The 17,126-nt window shown below is 41.5% G+C and overlaps 1 protein-coding gene across 1 annotated transcript in view; it reads right to left on the reverse strand.

Annotated features, from left to right (window-relative positions):
- Positions 1–17,126, reverse strand: part of PLPP3 (phospholipid phosphatase 3) — a 68,465-nt gene that overhangs the window by 22,782 nt on the left and 28,557 nt on the right. The window contains exon 2 of the mRNA XM_075002331.1: positions 8,979–9,136. Coding sequence (XP_074858432.1) covers positions 8,979–9,136 — 158 coding nt within the window. The remainder of the gene's footprint in view (positions 1–8,978; positions 9,137–17,126) is intronic.

The raw sequence follows: 17,126 nt of genomic DNA on the forward strand, positions 1-17,126 counted from the left end.
TTATACCTGAGTAATAAATTGAGGTGTTTTTTTCCTCCCTCACCCCTTTTCTGTTCCAGTCAGCAGCATTGTGATATGTAAATGTAACTGTCAAGGAAAATGCCTTCATGCTAATCCCTTTCTGAAACAGCTAGCAATATTCTTCACAGCATGGCAGCCAGCCAACTCCATGCAGAGGAGAATTCTCCCCTGCCTACCTTTTTCAAAAACTTGGCACAAGTTTTGGAAACTAATAAACTGGAAAAGTATTGCAATTAGGCTAAGACGAGATGAAACTCTATCATGGTTTGAAGTCTCAAGTGCCATGGCTTGAGAAAAAAAAAAAAAGGTTGACCAAAAGTAACTGAAATGATAGCTACACAGGCTTTATCAAAGAGAAGTTTAAAAAAAAAACAACCCCAAAATACTGCAAGACAGCATTTATACTTCTGTATTCTTGGAGAAAGAAATCAGGGCCACTGACCGGCAATAGAAGTTTTATAAGCCAAAGCTCCATTTTACAAAAAAAATATTAACACTGAGTTCCCTATGGGCTTGGCTGAGGCTGTCTAGGGTCTTGCAGCTGATGTATTCTAGAGTAATTTTAATCCTGACAGAATCCAAACACCATGCAGGTGATGGTTCATCTAGATTTTGAATTATCTTTAAGTGCAGGCTGTGAGCCAGGAAGTATACTTGCAGGAGGACCAAGAAAGAGTACCTGAACATCTCTACCATGGGAGAACATGGTTCATTTGTGTCATGGAAGGGAACTCATGCTTTCTAGTTGTCCTTTGGAGGCAGATCTTCTCTGTGACACTGTCATTGCAATTTCCCTCTGAGTTAGCTCATTCATCTGTGAACAAGAGGTTTAGGAATCTCATCTGGGTTTTGTGGGCACTCAGGCATTTATGTCCACTCCACACAAAGACCTCATCTTTATGTACAATTTACATTGACTTAGCTATAGTTAAGCCAACATAGCCACTAGGCTAACTCCAGCTGCTCAGGGGCTACGTCTACACTAGCCCCAAACTTTGAAATGGCCACGCAAATGGCCATTTCAAAGTTTACTAATGAAGCGGTGAAATGCATATTCAGCGCTTCATTAGCATGCGGGCGGCCGCAGCACTTCAAAATTGGTGCGCCTCACCACTGTGCGGCTCGTCCCGACGGGTCTCCTTTTCGAAAGGACCCCACCTACTTCAAAGTAGGCGGGGTCCTTTCGAAAAGGAGCCCTGTCGGGACGAGCCGCACGGCGGCGAGGCGCATCAATTTCGAAGTGCCGCAGCCGCCCGCATGCTAATGAAGCGCTGAATATGCATTTCTCCGCTTCATTAGTAAACTTCGAAATGGCCATTTGCGGGGCCATTTCGAAGTTTGGGGCTAGTGTAGACACGGCCAGGGAGGTGGATTACCTATTCTAATGGGAAAACTTCTTCAATCAATTGAGGAAGTGTCTATGATACAGCACCACAGCCACAAAGCTTTAGCTGTGCCACTCATATGGTGGACGTATCCAAAGAGATGGCAGTGGATAGTGCCACCATCAGTGTGAAGGTGGACAGTCCACAATTGTACTGGAGGAAACCTAACCCCAACTGCTTACTGCCACTTTCTTTGATGGCTGGGTGCACATAATCAGAGAGAGAAGAGGTGCCTACTTCATATAAAGCTTAGAACTGCAGCAGGGACATAAAATGAATTCAGGATGATACATAACACCACAGTGTGTAACATTAGTCACAGAGTTCACAAATGGATCCCCTTAAAGCTTAGACATGTGACTATTTCAAACAGGGACCAACCAAGTCTAGGGATTAATATTTTTTCTCACTGCTGGTGGTCTTGGTAATTGCACAGATGTAGCAGATTGTAAATTGGAGACTTCAATCTCCCACTAACACACTGCTGGGTAGTCATGACCCCTCCCCACTTTAGTTAAAATCATGCTTGAACATTAAGGAAAAGCTAAAATAGGGCAAAGTTGTTTTTTTGGCAATGTTCTCGCTGATAAAGAGGGACTTAGAAAACTAATTCAGCACAGATGTGCACAAACTGAAACTTCATCCTGAACAAACAAGGCTTAAGGTATTAATCTCCTTTCCTGACTTGTGTCTCCAGCAAATAATTTGCATGTGGTATATATAGAGAATTTCCCAGTGTGAATTGCTGGAAACATTTTCTGTAGTCACTAGTAAGAAATAAATATCTCTAACTTTTCTCTTTGGTCTCTTCTATAATCTTTCTGATGAAGCGTAAGTTTTATATGCAATTAGCATCAATTATCCAGTTGCCCCAGTAATTACACTTTCAGGGTCTTTCTAATCAGTTTTGTCTCCAAGGTGTTTTTTTTTCTGCGTCTTGACAAATGGGAGCACTTAACATGGAAATATAAAAAGTAAAAGTATCCACATACGTATTCTGAAAAACTGACCTAGAAAACCAATCTTGTTGTTTTGTTTTTCAAAAGATCCAATACTACATGCAGTTGGCTTCAAAGTGCTTGCCAGTTGTTGCCACCAGTTCAGTGACCGGTGTGAAATGGGTTTGTGGCCTCATTCAAAATCACAGGGCACAGCTCATCTCTACGCATAAAAGCCGCAAAAAGCTGTATACCATCTCTTTTGAGGACATCAACAATGCATAATGCTTGTGCTGGCTTCCGCAGGTTGAATTTCAGTTTTAGCAAGCAAGCGCCCCTCTCTTGCTAGCATTTGGAACAGAGAGGCCAAGAACTGAATGGGTAGGAATGATGAGGGGTTTGGAAGGGCTGCCATCTGAGGGCAGATTAAAAAGACTGGGACTTCTCAGTTTAGAAAAGAAGAGACTAAGCAGGAGAGGGATACGATAGAGGTCTATACAATCATGACTGGTATAGAGAAAGTAAATAAGGAAAAGTTATTTATTTGTTTCCATGGTACAGGAACTAGGAGGTCATCAAATGAAATGAATAGGTAGTAAGTTCTTCATGCAACACACAATCCACCTGTGGAACTCCTTGCCAGAGGATGTTGTGAAGAGCAGGACTTTAACAAGGCTCAAAAAGGAACTAGATAAATTAATGCAGGATAGATTCATCAATTGCTATTCATCAATGGCTATTTTAGTCAGGATGGGCAGGAATGGTATCTCTAGGCTCTCTTTGTCAGATGCTGGAGGGGGTGACAGGGGAGGGAATCACTTGACGATTACCTGTTCTGTTCATTCCTCTGGGACATCTGGCATTGGCCACTATGGGAAGACAGAATACTGAGCTAGATGGACCTTTGGTTTGACTAGTATGGCAGTTCTTATGTTCCTACTCTCTCTCTTACAGTGGGAGTCTCTCCACAACTGGCTTTTAATGCTTACTAGCTGGTCACGGTGGAGAATCTTGTATTGTCACAGCTTATGCCAAGCCTAGTCTATGGATAAAAAGAGATCTTCAGTGTCCATGTGGGTCCAATATTTTCCATAAGTAAAAGCACAGAGGTGAGGGGTCCATTACAGGAGTGAGTGGGAGAGGTTCCATGGTCTACAGTGTGCAGGAAGTCTGTTTAGATGATCACAATGGTCCCTTCTGACCTTAATGTCTATAAGTTTATGATCATTTAGCAGAGGTTGAAGAGCAAAAAATCTCCAGGGCAATTAGTATCTCCAAGGATTTATGCATGTGTAACACTAAGGGCAGTCAGTAAATACATAAGCACTGAACATAAATGCATATCCTCCTATGTCCTGATAGATACAGGAATCTTTGTGTCTAAAGTCTACCTAGCAAGAACTCTGGGAGTCTTCAAGACATATAAAACACAACCTAAAATTTTCACTTTGGCCTAAAGATTCTGCCAGCACCAGTATTTCAAACTCAGAGTTGGAAGGGTGAATTTTTGTTACATTTATTTATTGCCCCAAATTGTCCCCTACCCACAGTCATGCCTTTGAAAAGCAAATATTTCAAATGAAAGGAGAGATATTGGTGCATTATGGATTTGGAAGGAATTCATATTATGTTACAAAAATTCTGGTAGGTGGGTTACATCTGAAAAAGAGGTTGAAATAACTTGAATTGTCCATATACTCTGCAACTGAAAAAAATCTCTTCCATAAATCACTTGTTAGCCATTTATATCACTCAGCAACAAATAACTAAGCTTTCTGTATGTTCCTTACTAAATTACTTTTGTTCTGAGAAAACATCCACTTCTTTCAGGATTTTTTTTCTTTTTAATTGACCTGCCATTTCATGTTAGAAACTTGATGAATTAACTAGTCTGCTGATTATGCTTCCGATTTCAGTTCCAGCTCATGTATTTGCCACTGGCTTACTGCTGATCAGAAGCAGATTCTGCATGGAGCCGACATGACGGTATGTCAGGCAGTAACATGAAAATTAGATGTTTTTTCATTTTATGTTATGGGTTTTCCATACTTGGGGGTAATTCACCTGCAGGGTAAAATACCTTCTTGTTTATAGCTATTTTTTTTTTCACTTTCACTTTTGAAATGAGAGACAGAGAATTACGGGGACTGTTTTCCCGTGACTATAGGAATAAACTGGCTGGCAAACGATGCTGCAATCAATGAAAGCTGCAATCTGGCTGCATTTCAATTCTGTTTGGGGATAGGGTGGAGGGAGGAGAAGCAGAGTGGAAGGGGGTAACCAATAATTATCTTGGAAATGGGAAAAAACCAAGCCCAAGGATGACTTTGAAAAGAAATCAGCCATCTGTGTGGTAGACACAAGACAATAAGTCAGATACCACCCCAAACTATACACACGTGCAGAGATTTCAGGTGATGCGCTAGCCAAGTTCCCCTGCCCAGCCTCCACCTATGCCCCTCCCCTCCAGCGCCTGCTCTGCCCATAACCTGACCCCTTCCTTTCTCTGCTCCGCCCTTTTCCCATTCATGCTCCTCACCCATCTACCTCTTCTCACAGAAGTGCTGAGCTGCTTTCGGTGGGTGTTTGGGTAATCCCCACTCCCCTGGAGAGGTGCAGCCTAGAAATAGCACTTTCAGGCTGCGCTGCTGCGTGTGGAGGGGTGGGACTGTCCTTGTACTCATCAGAAGTGGCTCAAACTAAGCTCTCTCCCTATGGCCCTGAAAAGACTAGTGGGTAACACAGTGTTGGAGCCAGATCACAGGGAGGGTTCACAGAGCCCACATTTATCTGAGGATGACTTAGGGCACATCTTTCACTACAGGCTGGATCTAGGGGCAATGATCAATCCAGCAGGGGTCAATTTATTTTGTCTACTATAGACACAATAAATCAACTGCCGAGCACTCTCCAAGAAAGCATAGTTGACAGGAGAGTGTCAGCTTTTGACTTATCACGATGAAGACACTGCACTAAGCAGACCTAAATACATCGATTTCAGCTATGTTATTCACGTGAGTAAAGTTGTGTAATTTAGGTTGATGGCCCGCAGGAGTGTAGACAAGGTATGATACTGTACCCACAGGCTTGCAAAGCAGCTATTCACCAGTTTGTCAGGCTGCTGCCCTTGGGAAGTGGATTTCACCGAAGCAACTCGCTCCCTGCCATTTCTTCCCCATGTCTCACCCTCGCCACTGCCACCATCTGCAGTTCATCCATGCAATGACCAACAGCTCTGCCTTTATGCAGGCAAAGTGAATTCTACACAGAGTGCATGAACCTTCTAATCAAACAGGCAATGGGAATTTAAAGCTGTAGCTGCCGAAGGAGTAAAAGAATGGGAAACTCATGTGCACAATTTACTATTTGAACCACCAGTGTCCATAAGAATGAACAGTATAATGCTAGGGCATGCTAAAGATACTGGACATGTCAGTGCTTTCAGGACAAAGAATGAAAGCCAGGAGGAAATAGAAACTTAAAATAATTTCTGACCCTTAATCTACCCTCCCATAATACAGTACTGTACCTGACAGAAGGAAGCAAAGGAGTGCTTATGAAAGTGATTCTTAAAGTAAAATCTGAGCCGTGTCAAAAAGCAGGTATAAAGGGAAACTTAGATACTCCTCATGCAAAAATGCTGGGGGGAGGGGAAATCACATCTTATGTAAACGTTCAAACTAAAATTAAGGGCCAGAACCTTGCGTTTGGACAAAAGAAGCTCAGTAATAAACCTGTGGGGATGAGGAGAAAAGTGGTTTAAATCCACTTTTGAACTTTCCCAGGCCTGGGGAGCTTTGGTCTTGCACTACAGCAGATTGCAAGCTGCTTTAACTTATCTTGGCCAAAACAAAAAGCAGTCAAGTAGCACTTTAAAGACTAGCAAAATATTTTGCTAGTCTTTAAAGTGCTACTTGACTGCTTTTTGTTTTGATACTGTATAGACTAGCACGGCTTCCTCTCTGTTATTGTCCTGGCCAGTAACAGAGAGGTAGCCATGCTAGTCTGTATTGTAACAAAACAAAAAAAGCAGTCAGGTATCACTTTAAAGACTAACAAAATAATTCATTAAGTGATGAGCTTTCGTGCAACACACAAATCATTTCAGCTTTTCGTGATGGCATGCAGATGCCTGTCAAAGCTTAGTACAGCATTGTGACATGCGTGTAATCAGGCTTGCTGTTACATGTTTAGCCCAAAGTGTTTTTAGGACATAGCTGACAAATGTGCTAGTGCAGGGGTCTGCAACCTGCAGCCAGCTTTTTAAAACAAAAAGCAGTCAAGTAGCACTTTAAAGACTAGCAAAAGAGTTTATTGGGTGAGCTTTCGTGGGACAGACCCACTTCTTCAGGCCACAGCCAGACCAGACCAGCTGTTCTGGTCTGGCTGTGGTGTGAAGAAGTGGGTCTGTCCCACAAAAGCTCACCCAATAAATTCTTTTGCTAGTGTTTAAAGTGCTACTTGACTGCTTTTTGTTTTGATAGTGTATAGACTAGCACGGCTTCCTCTCTGTTACTATTCAACCAGCTTTTTAAGGACTTCTTTGTGGCTCTCAACACCATAATTGCAAAGTTTAAAAAAAACAAAACCAAAAACCAAAAACCCTCCTGATTATTTTCAATACATGATGAACGTCTAAAAGCCCAACAATGAATAACTCATCTCTAAATAGCAAATGATATATGATCTCCAAATGTTGGATAACTCCCTCCTTTAATATCTGCAGTGCATTTTGGGATACGGTACTGTATCTGTGTTTGGATCACATTTACTGAGTTTATTACTGAATCTGAAAAAAAAATGGCTCTTCTAGCTATTTTGGTTGCTGAGCCCTGTGCTAGTTTAAGGAGCCTCAACGCAGCAGACACTTCCAGGGTTGGAGCTGGCCCATTTGCTGAAACATAAAGCAAATATGTTCACATACAGCATAATCCCTCCACACAGTAGTGGGAAATTTAATATGAAAAAAAATTAACAGTAATCAGAAAGGCGACACAAGTAAGAGCACAGCAGCAGCTCTGGCCTTTAATATATGTCTAGCATTCTATTTATTAAAGCCTAATACTGTCTTGGACACTTTTCCATGCAGCAGTTGGCTACAAATGCACAACCTCTTTTTAAAAACTGCATGAAATGTGGAATATGTAAATACCACAGCAATGTCTCCAATAGGGGCACAAAGTGCCAAATCCTTATTAGCACTAAATCTTTCTCCTTGTATTGAGAATGTTCCTTGGAACATGAACTATATCTTATAGTGCAAAGTTTGCAGACATGCCCAAACAATTTGACTTGTTTACTTGCAATCTTGCTCTTCCTGAGGTAAATTTTCAGTTACACATGGCTGCAGATTTGCGTGTGTGTGTTGTGGAAGATGATTAACAGCACTGGAAATTTAAGCCTCAGACACACACAGGCACACTAGGAGGATGGCTCTGCCCAACGCTGACAATCAAACATGGAAAGAAGGCCAACCTGTACGATATGAATCGATATCCATTTAAAAGTCAACAGCAAAACTCCCTGGTTTCAATAATGCTGGAACAAACCTTAGGCCTTAGGCTTTTAAGTTTAAAGCGCAGCTGTGGCAATGCTATAACACAGCAGTGTTATTAAAGCCTGAGGAGTGAGAAAGAGGCACCTACGTGGTGGGAAGTAGCTAACTGCTGGGAACACGGCCCCCCAGCCAGTGTTCAGTGTAAGCTGTGTGCTTAGACGACTACTCAGGAGAAATTCAAATGCCCCCACCTAATTCGCAGGGCACCCACAGCTAGGTTTTGTGTGTCTATTGGTGGCACAATTCACACATGCCTCAGTGCATACCAACAACAACCAAAAACAAAGTTATTCAGCACATGGTTGGAAAAAATCCACAAATGGATGGAAAGGCTTAGGAGGAGCATTGCTCTCAGCACTGTTTACACTGGTGCTTTACTGCACTGAAACTTGCTGTGCTTGGAGCTGGGAGTTTTTATCCCTCCCCTGACTGAACAAGTTAAAGTCAAGTAAACTGGCCGTGTAGAGAAGCCCTTAATACCTGTCTATTAATGTGCCTAGTAGAATAGCACTACTTGAAATGGGTATATCTTCTGCTACAAACTAAGCAGATCATCCCCTACTTACCCACCAAATTATTAACCCCTGGTTAAAGTCACAAGGGATGCCACACTGCCTTTGGAGGGTAAATGAGGGTCAGTCCCTAACCTGGACTGATTTTGAACAAATTACCCCTATTACCAACATCCTCTTGTTCTTCTTGCTGTAGTGGGAGATTTTTTAACTGGTTCAAGGAACTATCTTAAGCCCTAAGGCTTATTATCATTAATTGTTGAGCTGAGATTGTCTGACAGTGGTTATGCGTTGACTGGCACACTCGCTAGGAGAAACATGACAAACATACAGTCCTCTCCAGCGTAAGCTGAGCACTTGGACGACCATCCAGGAGACATTCAGGTGATGCCCAGCTCATTAGCAGAGCACCCACAGCTCTCACAGCCAGCAGCTTTGTACTGGTGGTGCACATCTGCACATGCCTCTGCGCACATAACAAACTTTATTCCACCCTGGACAGAAAAAAAATGAGAGGGAACACTGTCTTGTCAAGAGGCAGAAGAGTCTGACAGATTCTACTTACAGCAAGGATGGCAATGAGAATCCCTGCAGCACACAGCACAGCATCATTAATCGTCTCAGCCTTTTTCAAAGGGTACCGGATACTCTCATCATTGCAGTAAAACCCCCGTTGGTATGGCTGGATTGTGCTGGTTTCAATGATCAGAAAGGGCAGACCAGCTTGGGGAGAGAAAAGACAAACAACAGAGAACAAAACAAAAGAGAAAAAAATCAGTAATATGGACAAGGCTGAACAAAGAGCAATAAAGGTTTGACCTCTACTAGAAAAATTGGTCTATTTCAGGAATGCAATTCTAGTTATGGCAATTGAGTAGCTGGAATTGCTGTATCAGAAATCGACTTCCTCACTAAGGAAGGTGAATGGGAGCATTTCTGTTGTCAACCTCCCTTACTCCTCACAATAACGAGGAGAACAGGAGGTCAACTGCTGACCCTGGACAGATGGATTTTGCATGTCTTTACCAGACACACAAAATTGAACTCCAGAAGATTGACCCTGACAGAGTCAATCTTCCTGGAAGAATAAACATGCCTGAAGAGACCTCCCAAACAATTCAACAAAACACAATGCAGTACAACTTTTCTTTCATTCCTAATGAGTTTCCAAACATTGGGAACTGTTTTAATAAGTTTCTTCAGGAGAAAAGTACATATTCTGCCGTGGCTATCAGATGTACATACTGCATGGTACATACTGCATGGTAAGCTTGCACATTGCAAATATTAATTTACAGGAAATAAAGCCAAATAGCAGTCCCACTGCAAGAATTCATAGAAAAGAATATAACACTAGTCCCCACACAGCATCTGGTGTCAGGAATAGAGCAGCAAAACATCTCTCTGACATCACATGATGGAAGCCGAGTTCAGCAGGGGTGCAGGAGGAGTTACTGAGTAAATGAACAGTGAACTATCTAATTTCAAGTCATGCTTTTCCTGCCATACTGACAAAGCTAAGCCCATCTATACAGGCTTTGATAAGGTATGCAAACAAAAAATACCTGTATTTCCATGGTTAATATGCCTTTGGCTGTGTCTACACTTGTATTCCTCTTTCAAATGGTATGCAAATGAGGTACACATTTGCATACCTAGCATCTCATTTGCATATTCTTATTTTGAAATAGCTTCTTTCAAAAGAAGAAAACCAGTGTAGATGCTGATCTTTCAAAAATAAACCCCATCTTTGAAAGAACCTTTCTTCCTATTTTGTTCCTATTTTTGTTTCAAGTGTAGATGTAGCCATCATCTGTCTACCCATCCACAACAGCTGGTGAAACCACATCAGATCTTATTGGCTTCAGTCATGAGATATGTGTTTTTAAACACTTTTTTAAAGACCTTAATATCCATTCCATAGCTGGAACTTTAAACCAGATGTGCAATATATGATCACACACCAATAGAAACTGATTAGGGCACAAGATAAAATTTAGAATGCTGCTTATATAACTCATTAAGGCTACGTCTACACCAGCCCCTGCCTTTCGCATCATTAGCAAAATGGCAGTCATGGCACTTTGAAAGTGCCGCTTTCAAATGCTCATGGCTCATCTACATGGGGGACCCTGCATACTTCGAAATCCCCTTACTCCTAAAACCAATTTTGATGTGCCATGGCTGCCATTATGCTAATGAGGTGCTGCATATTCATTGAAGCACCTCATTAGCATACCCCAAAGTGTCTCATTAGCATCCCCCTTTCAAAAGGGGGGGGGTCATGCAAACATAGAATAATAGCAATAATAACGCTCTTTCAGAGGAATGGAACATTGTCTATAAGCTAGTGAAGGGGGTTGGGATTCTTTCCCGGTTCTATCACTCATCCTATTTGGTTTTGGGAAGAAAGGGCTTTCAAAATCAGGGAGCCCTTTTGAAAGCCTCCCCCCCCTCAGCTACACAGGAGGCGTACATTCCAAAAGAGGTACTTTCAAAGCGCGCACACCTGCCATTATGCTAATGGGACACTGCGTATTCATGTCAGTGCCTCATTAGCATCTTCCAAAATCCCTCAGTAAGATGACCCTTTTGAAAGGGAGGGATAGTGTGGCCACAGCCACATAGAGGCTATGTCTACAGAGCAGCCTTACTTCAAAATACGGTATTCCAAAATAGCTATTCCAAAATACCTTCAAAATAGTTATTTCGAAATAGGTGCTACTCTTCCTGTAATGAGGCTTACTGATTTCAAAATAACGCACCTGCTATTTTGAATTTATTCTGAAATAGCAAATGCCTAGTGTAGGTGACAGCAAAGTTATTTCGAAATATCAGCTGTTACATCAAAATGATCTGGCTGTCTGGCCATAGCACAGACAGTTGAATTCTGTTCTCAGTTCCTCAAATATAGCCAAGACCATAGTTCGACACTGTACTGGGTTATTGGGTGAGATTTTCAAGAAGAATATAAGCAGCTGGTAATATTAAACACACACAGACACCGGCTGCCTGCTATGGGTTGTCTGTTTTCCAACATAATAATGAAAACGGTGTATAAATGCCTAAGAATATTCCTCGTCACCTCATCTAGTCTTTGCAAATAAAACTGGACATTTCATGTGGCTCCAGCTCATCCTCATTCCACTCTCTAAGCATTTTGAAAAGTAGCCAGACTGGGCCTCAAAGGTATCTCTTAAGCCGGCAATATGATATTAACAGCCGTCCTTAAAAGATCCAGAGGATCCTGATGAAAAACTACAGTGGAAAAGCTAACTCTGTCTGGTGCAATCCTGTTTCACCACCACTTGAAACAGCAGCACAACAGTTGAACTTGGGGAGTAGATAGACCACAGTTACATGGCTTATTGTTATTTCGCCAGTTCCTCTTTTTAATAGCTTTCACATGACAGGTCTGTAAAACACATGTTCCCACAGCCAATGAAACACATCTGAAAGCTAAAACTGGAAAGACAGAAAGAAAGAAAGAAAGAAAGACAGACAGAAAGACAGAAAGAAAGAACAATAGTGTTCCTGTGCACTACATGAAATCCAGGGTAATAAAGATTTATTTCCCCTTCATTCATTGAACAGCATGAGGTTGTAGTATTTGTGTCTTCAATTATATGTATGATTACCGCAGCTATAATAAGAGTGTAACTGGCATATATTGTGCATATTTTCTTACAATGCACAGAGACGTAGTTTAGAAAAATCCAAAAGTTTTGTTTTCTCTCCTATAAACTTGTGGTTTAGTGGAATATTGCCAATAGACTTCTGACATTTTTCCAGCAAAACAGTAACCTCAAATTCCCTTCTTTTCTTTGTTCCTTTTTTTTTTTTTTTAACAAAAGAAGTTTAAAAATACCTTAAATAGATGAACAGATATTGCTTAGAAGATATAATACACCCTAGACTGTGGGCTAGAGGCTGTTCTTTCAAAGATTATTATCTAAGTGATAGTAGGCACCACTCAAGAAAAAAAAAGTGTTAGCAGATTCCCTGCTAAAGATGGCCCATATTTGAAGAGATATCTCCCTGAGCACTGATTGTCTAAGTGACTGCCACCACTCACAGTAAAGGAATAAAAGGAAAGGCCCCTTAGGAGTTCTTCCCAGAGATGTTCCTGATTCTGCTTTCATTTAAACTGGAATATTCACCAGAGAGTAGACTTCCAGATTAGAGAGATTTCAGTTGTCTATTATAAAGAGACAGCAAGCATCATGGAGGGTGACATACAATGGAGTTAAATCAATGGCATTAATAGTGACAGAGCAAAGTTTGATCCCCCTCATTTTTGCTGTACTAGTGCGATAAGGAGAATAAAAAGGCAAGTCACAGTTTCTACTGCGGCATCTTAATAAGACATCCAAATTTTGCATTTTGGGTGCACATATTAATACTTTCCCTTAAACAGTCACACTGTGCCCTTACAAATTGATTTGGGCATCCTAATTCAAGAAATGGGCAACATTTTAAGGCACCCACCTTTTAAAATCTATCATCCTCCATGACCCCTGATGTGGACACATCTTTTGTCTACTACTGCTGCAGTACTAAGGGATCACATCCTCTTTACTACTGATAGTTCCTGTCTGGACATCTAAATAATGATAGGCCGACCTTATTGTAATGTTTCAAGAAAGTACTATTTCGTTCATACATGAAGGCAGGTCTACACTAACAGTTAAGTCAATCTAACTTACATCGCCCGGGGATAAGCTCTCCCACCGACACAGCTTATGCTTCTCACTGAGGGGGAGTAATTACACCAACAGGAAAGTGCTCTCCCATTGGCATAGTGCGGTGTCAGCAGATGCACTAAAGCAACGCAACTTTGCAGCATGGTAGTGCAAATTTGCCCTGAGGCATTCACCTTACAGATTTACCCTCACCAGACCACTGTGAGATGGGGAGGTGCTATTATCCTTATTTTACCTACAGAGCCATTTAGTGATTAAGGAATTCACCCAAGGTCACACAGGGAGTTTCGTCAGAGCTGGGACATAAATCCAGGTTATTTTGATTCCTAGTCCAGATTCTTACCTGCAGAAACAACTTTCTAGTCCATGGAGGGCATTTTTCCCCAGGTCATAGAAAGTGTTTGTGGAATAATAACAGTGAAATTCCAGCCACACACCCTGAACTAGATATGCTCTGCCCCAAACCATGAACATAACAGAATTCTCTTGAAGCCTGATCCTGGACCATTAAAACCAATGGGAGCTTACCCATTGATTTCACTTGAAGCTAAATCTCTGCTAAATGCAGTGTGAAGCAGGTGTGGATATGAATGAATTCAGCTAGGCCCTGCAGGACTCTTTCGTGCTGTGCACTGAAAAATTATGTAGTTATTGTTGGGAGGAAGGGGAAGAGATTTTCTTACCCCTAATTGCTGGTGTCCTATGCTAAGATATTTCAAGTAAAGGATTTAAATATATTTGCCTTTATATTTAATAAAGCAAATTAGCCTGGAGGCCAATGAGGTCTTCAAATCTAGTACTAAGGAAAGACATCTCTTCCCCTGCTTATTAATGCCTGTTCCCAGCAATCAATTAATGTTCAGTAACTCCTGGGAATGCTACCAAACCATAGGGAGAAAAACATACTCACTGACCAGGTTCAAAAACGCGTAAAATCGAAGACTGAAGAAAGGATTCTGTGTGAGGTTCCAGGCTTTGAAACTTGGAGTCTTTGGAAAGCCAGCACTTGAGCAGATTTAAAAAAAAATAGGATAAGCTTTCACTGGCCACCCATTGATCAAGTCACATGGGAGGTGTTTCTTTGGTGACCCAACCATGAAGCTCTGATCTTCCCAGCCAAAGTTTCACCTTTGCACTAAATCACTAAATTAAACACAGCCTTTTTTTTTTAATCCTTGGAAGAATCTTTACTCTTTGCTCTCTATAGACATCACAAGTCAGCAAGAATTGCATTTCCCATCACAGGCATCTCAGCAGCTAAATGTCAGCAACTGCTACTTGAGCCCTTACTACGAGTATTCGGCATTGTATTTGCTTTAGAGTCTATGATGTTCAACCCCCATGGAGGTTTTTAAAGTTCTGTTTCTTTAGGGTTTCCATAGTTGAAGTTGAAAAAGATCTTTGAATTATATGGTGGAGCTGTGTGGTGTATCTGAGTCCTTACTGTGGGCATAGAGTATAAATATTTGGGTTACATATAAGTGACGGGGTTCCTTTTAAAGTAATTAATGGCTGGGATGGAAATGTATAAAACGTATTTGGTTTACAATATTTCTTCAGACTGTGAAGGCTGGATAAAATCCAGATTAGACTAAGACGGGCCCCTACTGAGGCTTTCCCCAGCTCTTAAAAAGACCCTGGCTGGGTTTAATTTGATATATTTGGAGTATGGCTCATTTGCGGGCTCACTGACAGAGGAGGGAAAAGGGGGTAATTGACCCTGGCCCCCTTTGAATTACCATGGCAGTGGTGCTATGTGTTCTGAGGCAGGAAGGTGCCCAGTACTGCAATCTCGGGGTGCTGAGAGCCAAATGCCCTAGGCTCCACCCCTTCTGCCTTGGGTCCCACCCTTTCTCGAGCACAGAACCAGGGTCACCCCCGACCTTGCCCAGGGGCCCACTCAGCTGTCAGCACCACTGCTCATTTAGAAAACAAATATTTGGAAGAAGACTCAAGCATTAAGGTCACACACAGGGAATCCTATCATCCCAGCCTTCCCAATGGGCTTCTGCGACAATGAAACTAGTGGGATTTCTATCAACAGTAAAACAGTTTTCAGGGGCTTGAGCCGATGCTTATCGAAATCAACAGAAAGCATCCCATTGACTTCAGGGGTGTTGTATTGGGCCCTAAATCTGGGATTTCAAAAGCCATCTGAGGCAGTTTAATACCCAACTTGCATCGAATCTGGGTACCTAACTCCGTCAGTCCTCTGTGGATCTCTCAGCCTAAATTACTAATATTTGTGTCTTATTGAACGTAAAAGAAATCACTTTGTCATGTTTTAACTGTTGCTTCTTTTAATTGATATTTCTTTGCTTTCTGGCAGCCCAGTAGACAACTCTCTGACCTCATCTACGTAGAAACTGATCTGATTTCTTTAACAAGTGGCCACATTTTACCATCTACATTTTAAATAGAACTCCTCATTCAAATCAATTAGCAGTTCTACCTCCCATCTGCAAACCTCCAACAGAAATAAACAGAGCTAAAAAGACTCTAAAAACACACTCAATTTAATAGGTGTCATAAACCCGCTTTAGAATCCTGCAAATCCTACAGAAAGTCATCACTCAATATTCAGTATGATTGTTTAACTTATGGAAAAAGTCATATGATACCATATGTTGATTTTAACCAAAATATACAGATTTTGGTTTATTTTCTAACAGCTTTTGCTTCGTGACTCATTAACCTTTGGTTCTATCTGTGTTAGTCAGGTCTGGTGTTCCTTCTGCTCACAAAAAAGGTGACATTTCATATCACCTTTTTTTTACCACATTATCAAATTCACTTAAGCCAATAGGCAGAGACATAATTTAACTTAAGCATGTGCAGACTGCTACAGAATGCAGAAGTGTGCTAATGAGAAAGCACAACCAATTGTGACCAAGACGTCAATCTTGCTGTCTAATTATTTGCGACTAGCTCATTATTCAAGGTTTCTGAAGGATGTTACTCTGTCTCCATTTTCTCACATGATAGTACATTTCCACATAATCTGGAGGGAAAGACTATGTAATTCCTCCATGAATGTCCCTGTAATGTTTATGGTCCCAGCGAGATGCGCTACCAGTGATCCTGATGCACACGTGTGATCCTTCTGAAGTGAATGACACTCTAACTTGCCACAGAGCAGCAGTTTTCAATCTGTGGTCTGCAGACCCCTGGGGTCCACAGACGACGTCTAAGACTTCCAAATCGGTTCGCACTTCCGTTCAAAAATTCTTAGGAGTCCACACATGAAAAAAGTTTGAAAACTCTTAATGCAGAGAATGCCACTGGTGAGCTGGGGCCCAAGGCAGGAATTCACTACAGGTTGAACCTGTCTAGTCTGGCACTTTCAGGACCTGACTGATGTCAAATGAGAGAATTTGCTGAATCACAAGAGGTCAAGATTGTCTATCAGAATTACATAAGAATATACTGGGTCAGGCCAAAGGTCCATTTAACCCAATAAGTATCCTGTCTTCCAACTTCCACTGTTTACTAGGCTTTTAGAAGACATTTAGGGGTAAATTACAGTTAAGTAACAGTACAGAACACTGAAAACCAGCACTGGTGGCTATAAAGAATCTTTATGGGAGCACGGGAAACTTGGCCACAGCATGATGTGGACATCCAGCTAACTAAAATCATGCTGGATGACGGATGTTGTCAGACTTGAGCTTGATGTTCCACCCATTCACTTCACAATAATTTTTTTAAAGAAGGTGAATCAATAATTTGGGAGCTGCTAGTCCAAAGTAAACTATGTCTCCACCTATGGGTGAAATACATTTATCTGGAAAACAGCAATGAAAGTGTTGTGATTTTGAGGTACAGCTGTAAGAATAACACCTTTAAAACATCAGATCCTGACAGCAATTACCTGTATTGGCTTTCTGGGCTGGTTATATAGAAAAAGTTCTTTGTAGCAAACATGTTTAAAATAATAACAGAGAGAAAGCCATGCTAGTCTGTTCTGGTATGGCTATGATCTGAACAAGTAGGTCTGTCCCACAGAAGAC

The sequence above is a fragment of the Carettochelys insculpta genome, chromosome 9 (assembly GCF_033958435.1).
Source record: "Carettochelys insculpta isolate YL-2023 chromosome 9, ASM3395843v1, whole genome shotgun sequence".
NCBI lineage: Eukaryota > Metazoa > Chordata > Testudines > Carettochelyidae > Carettochelys > Carettochelys insculpta.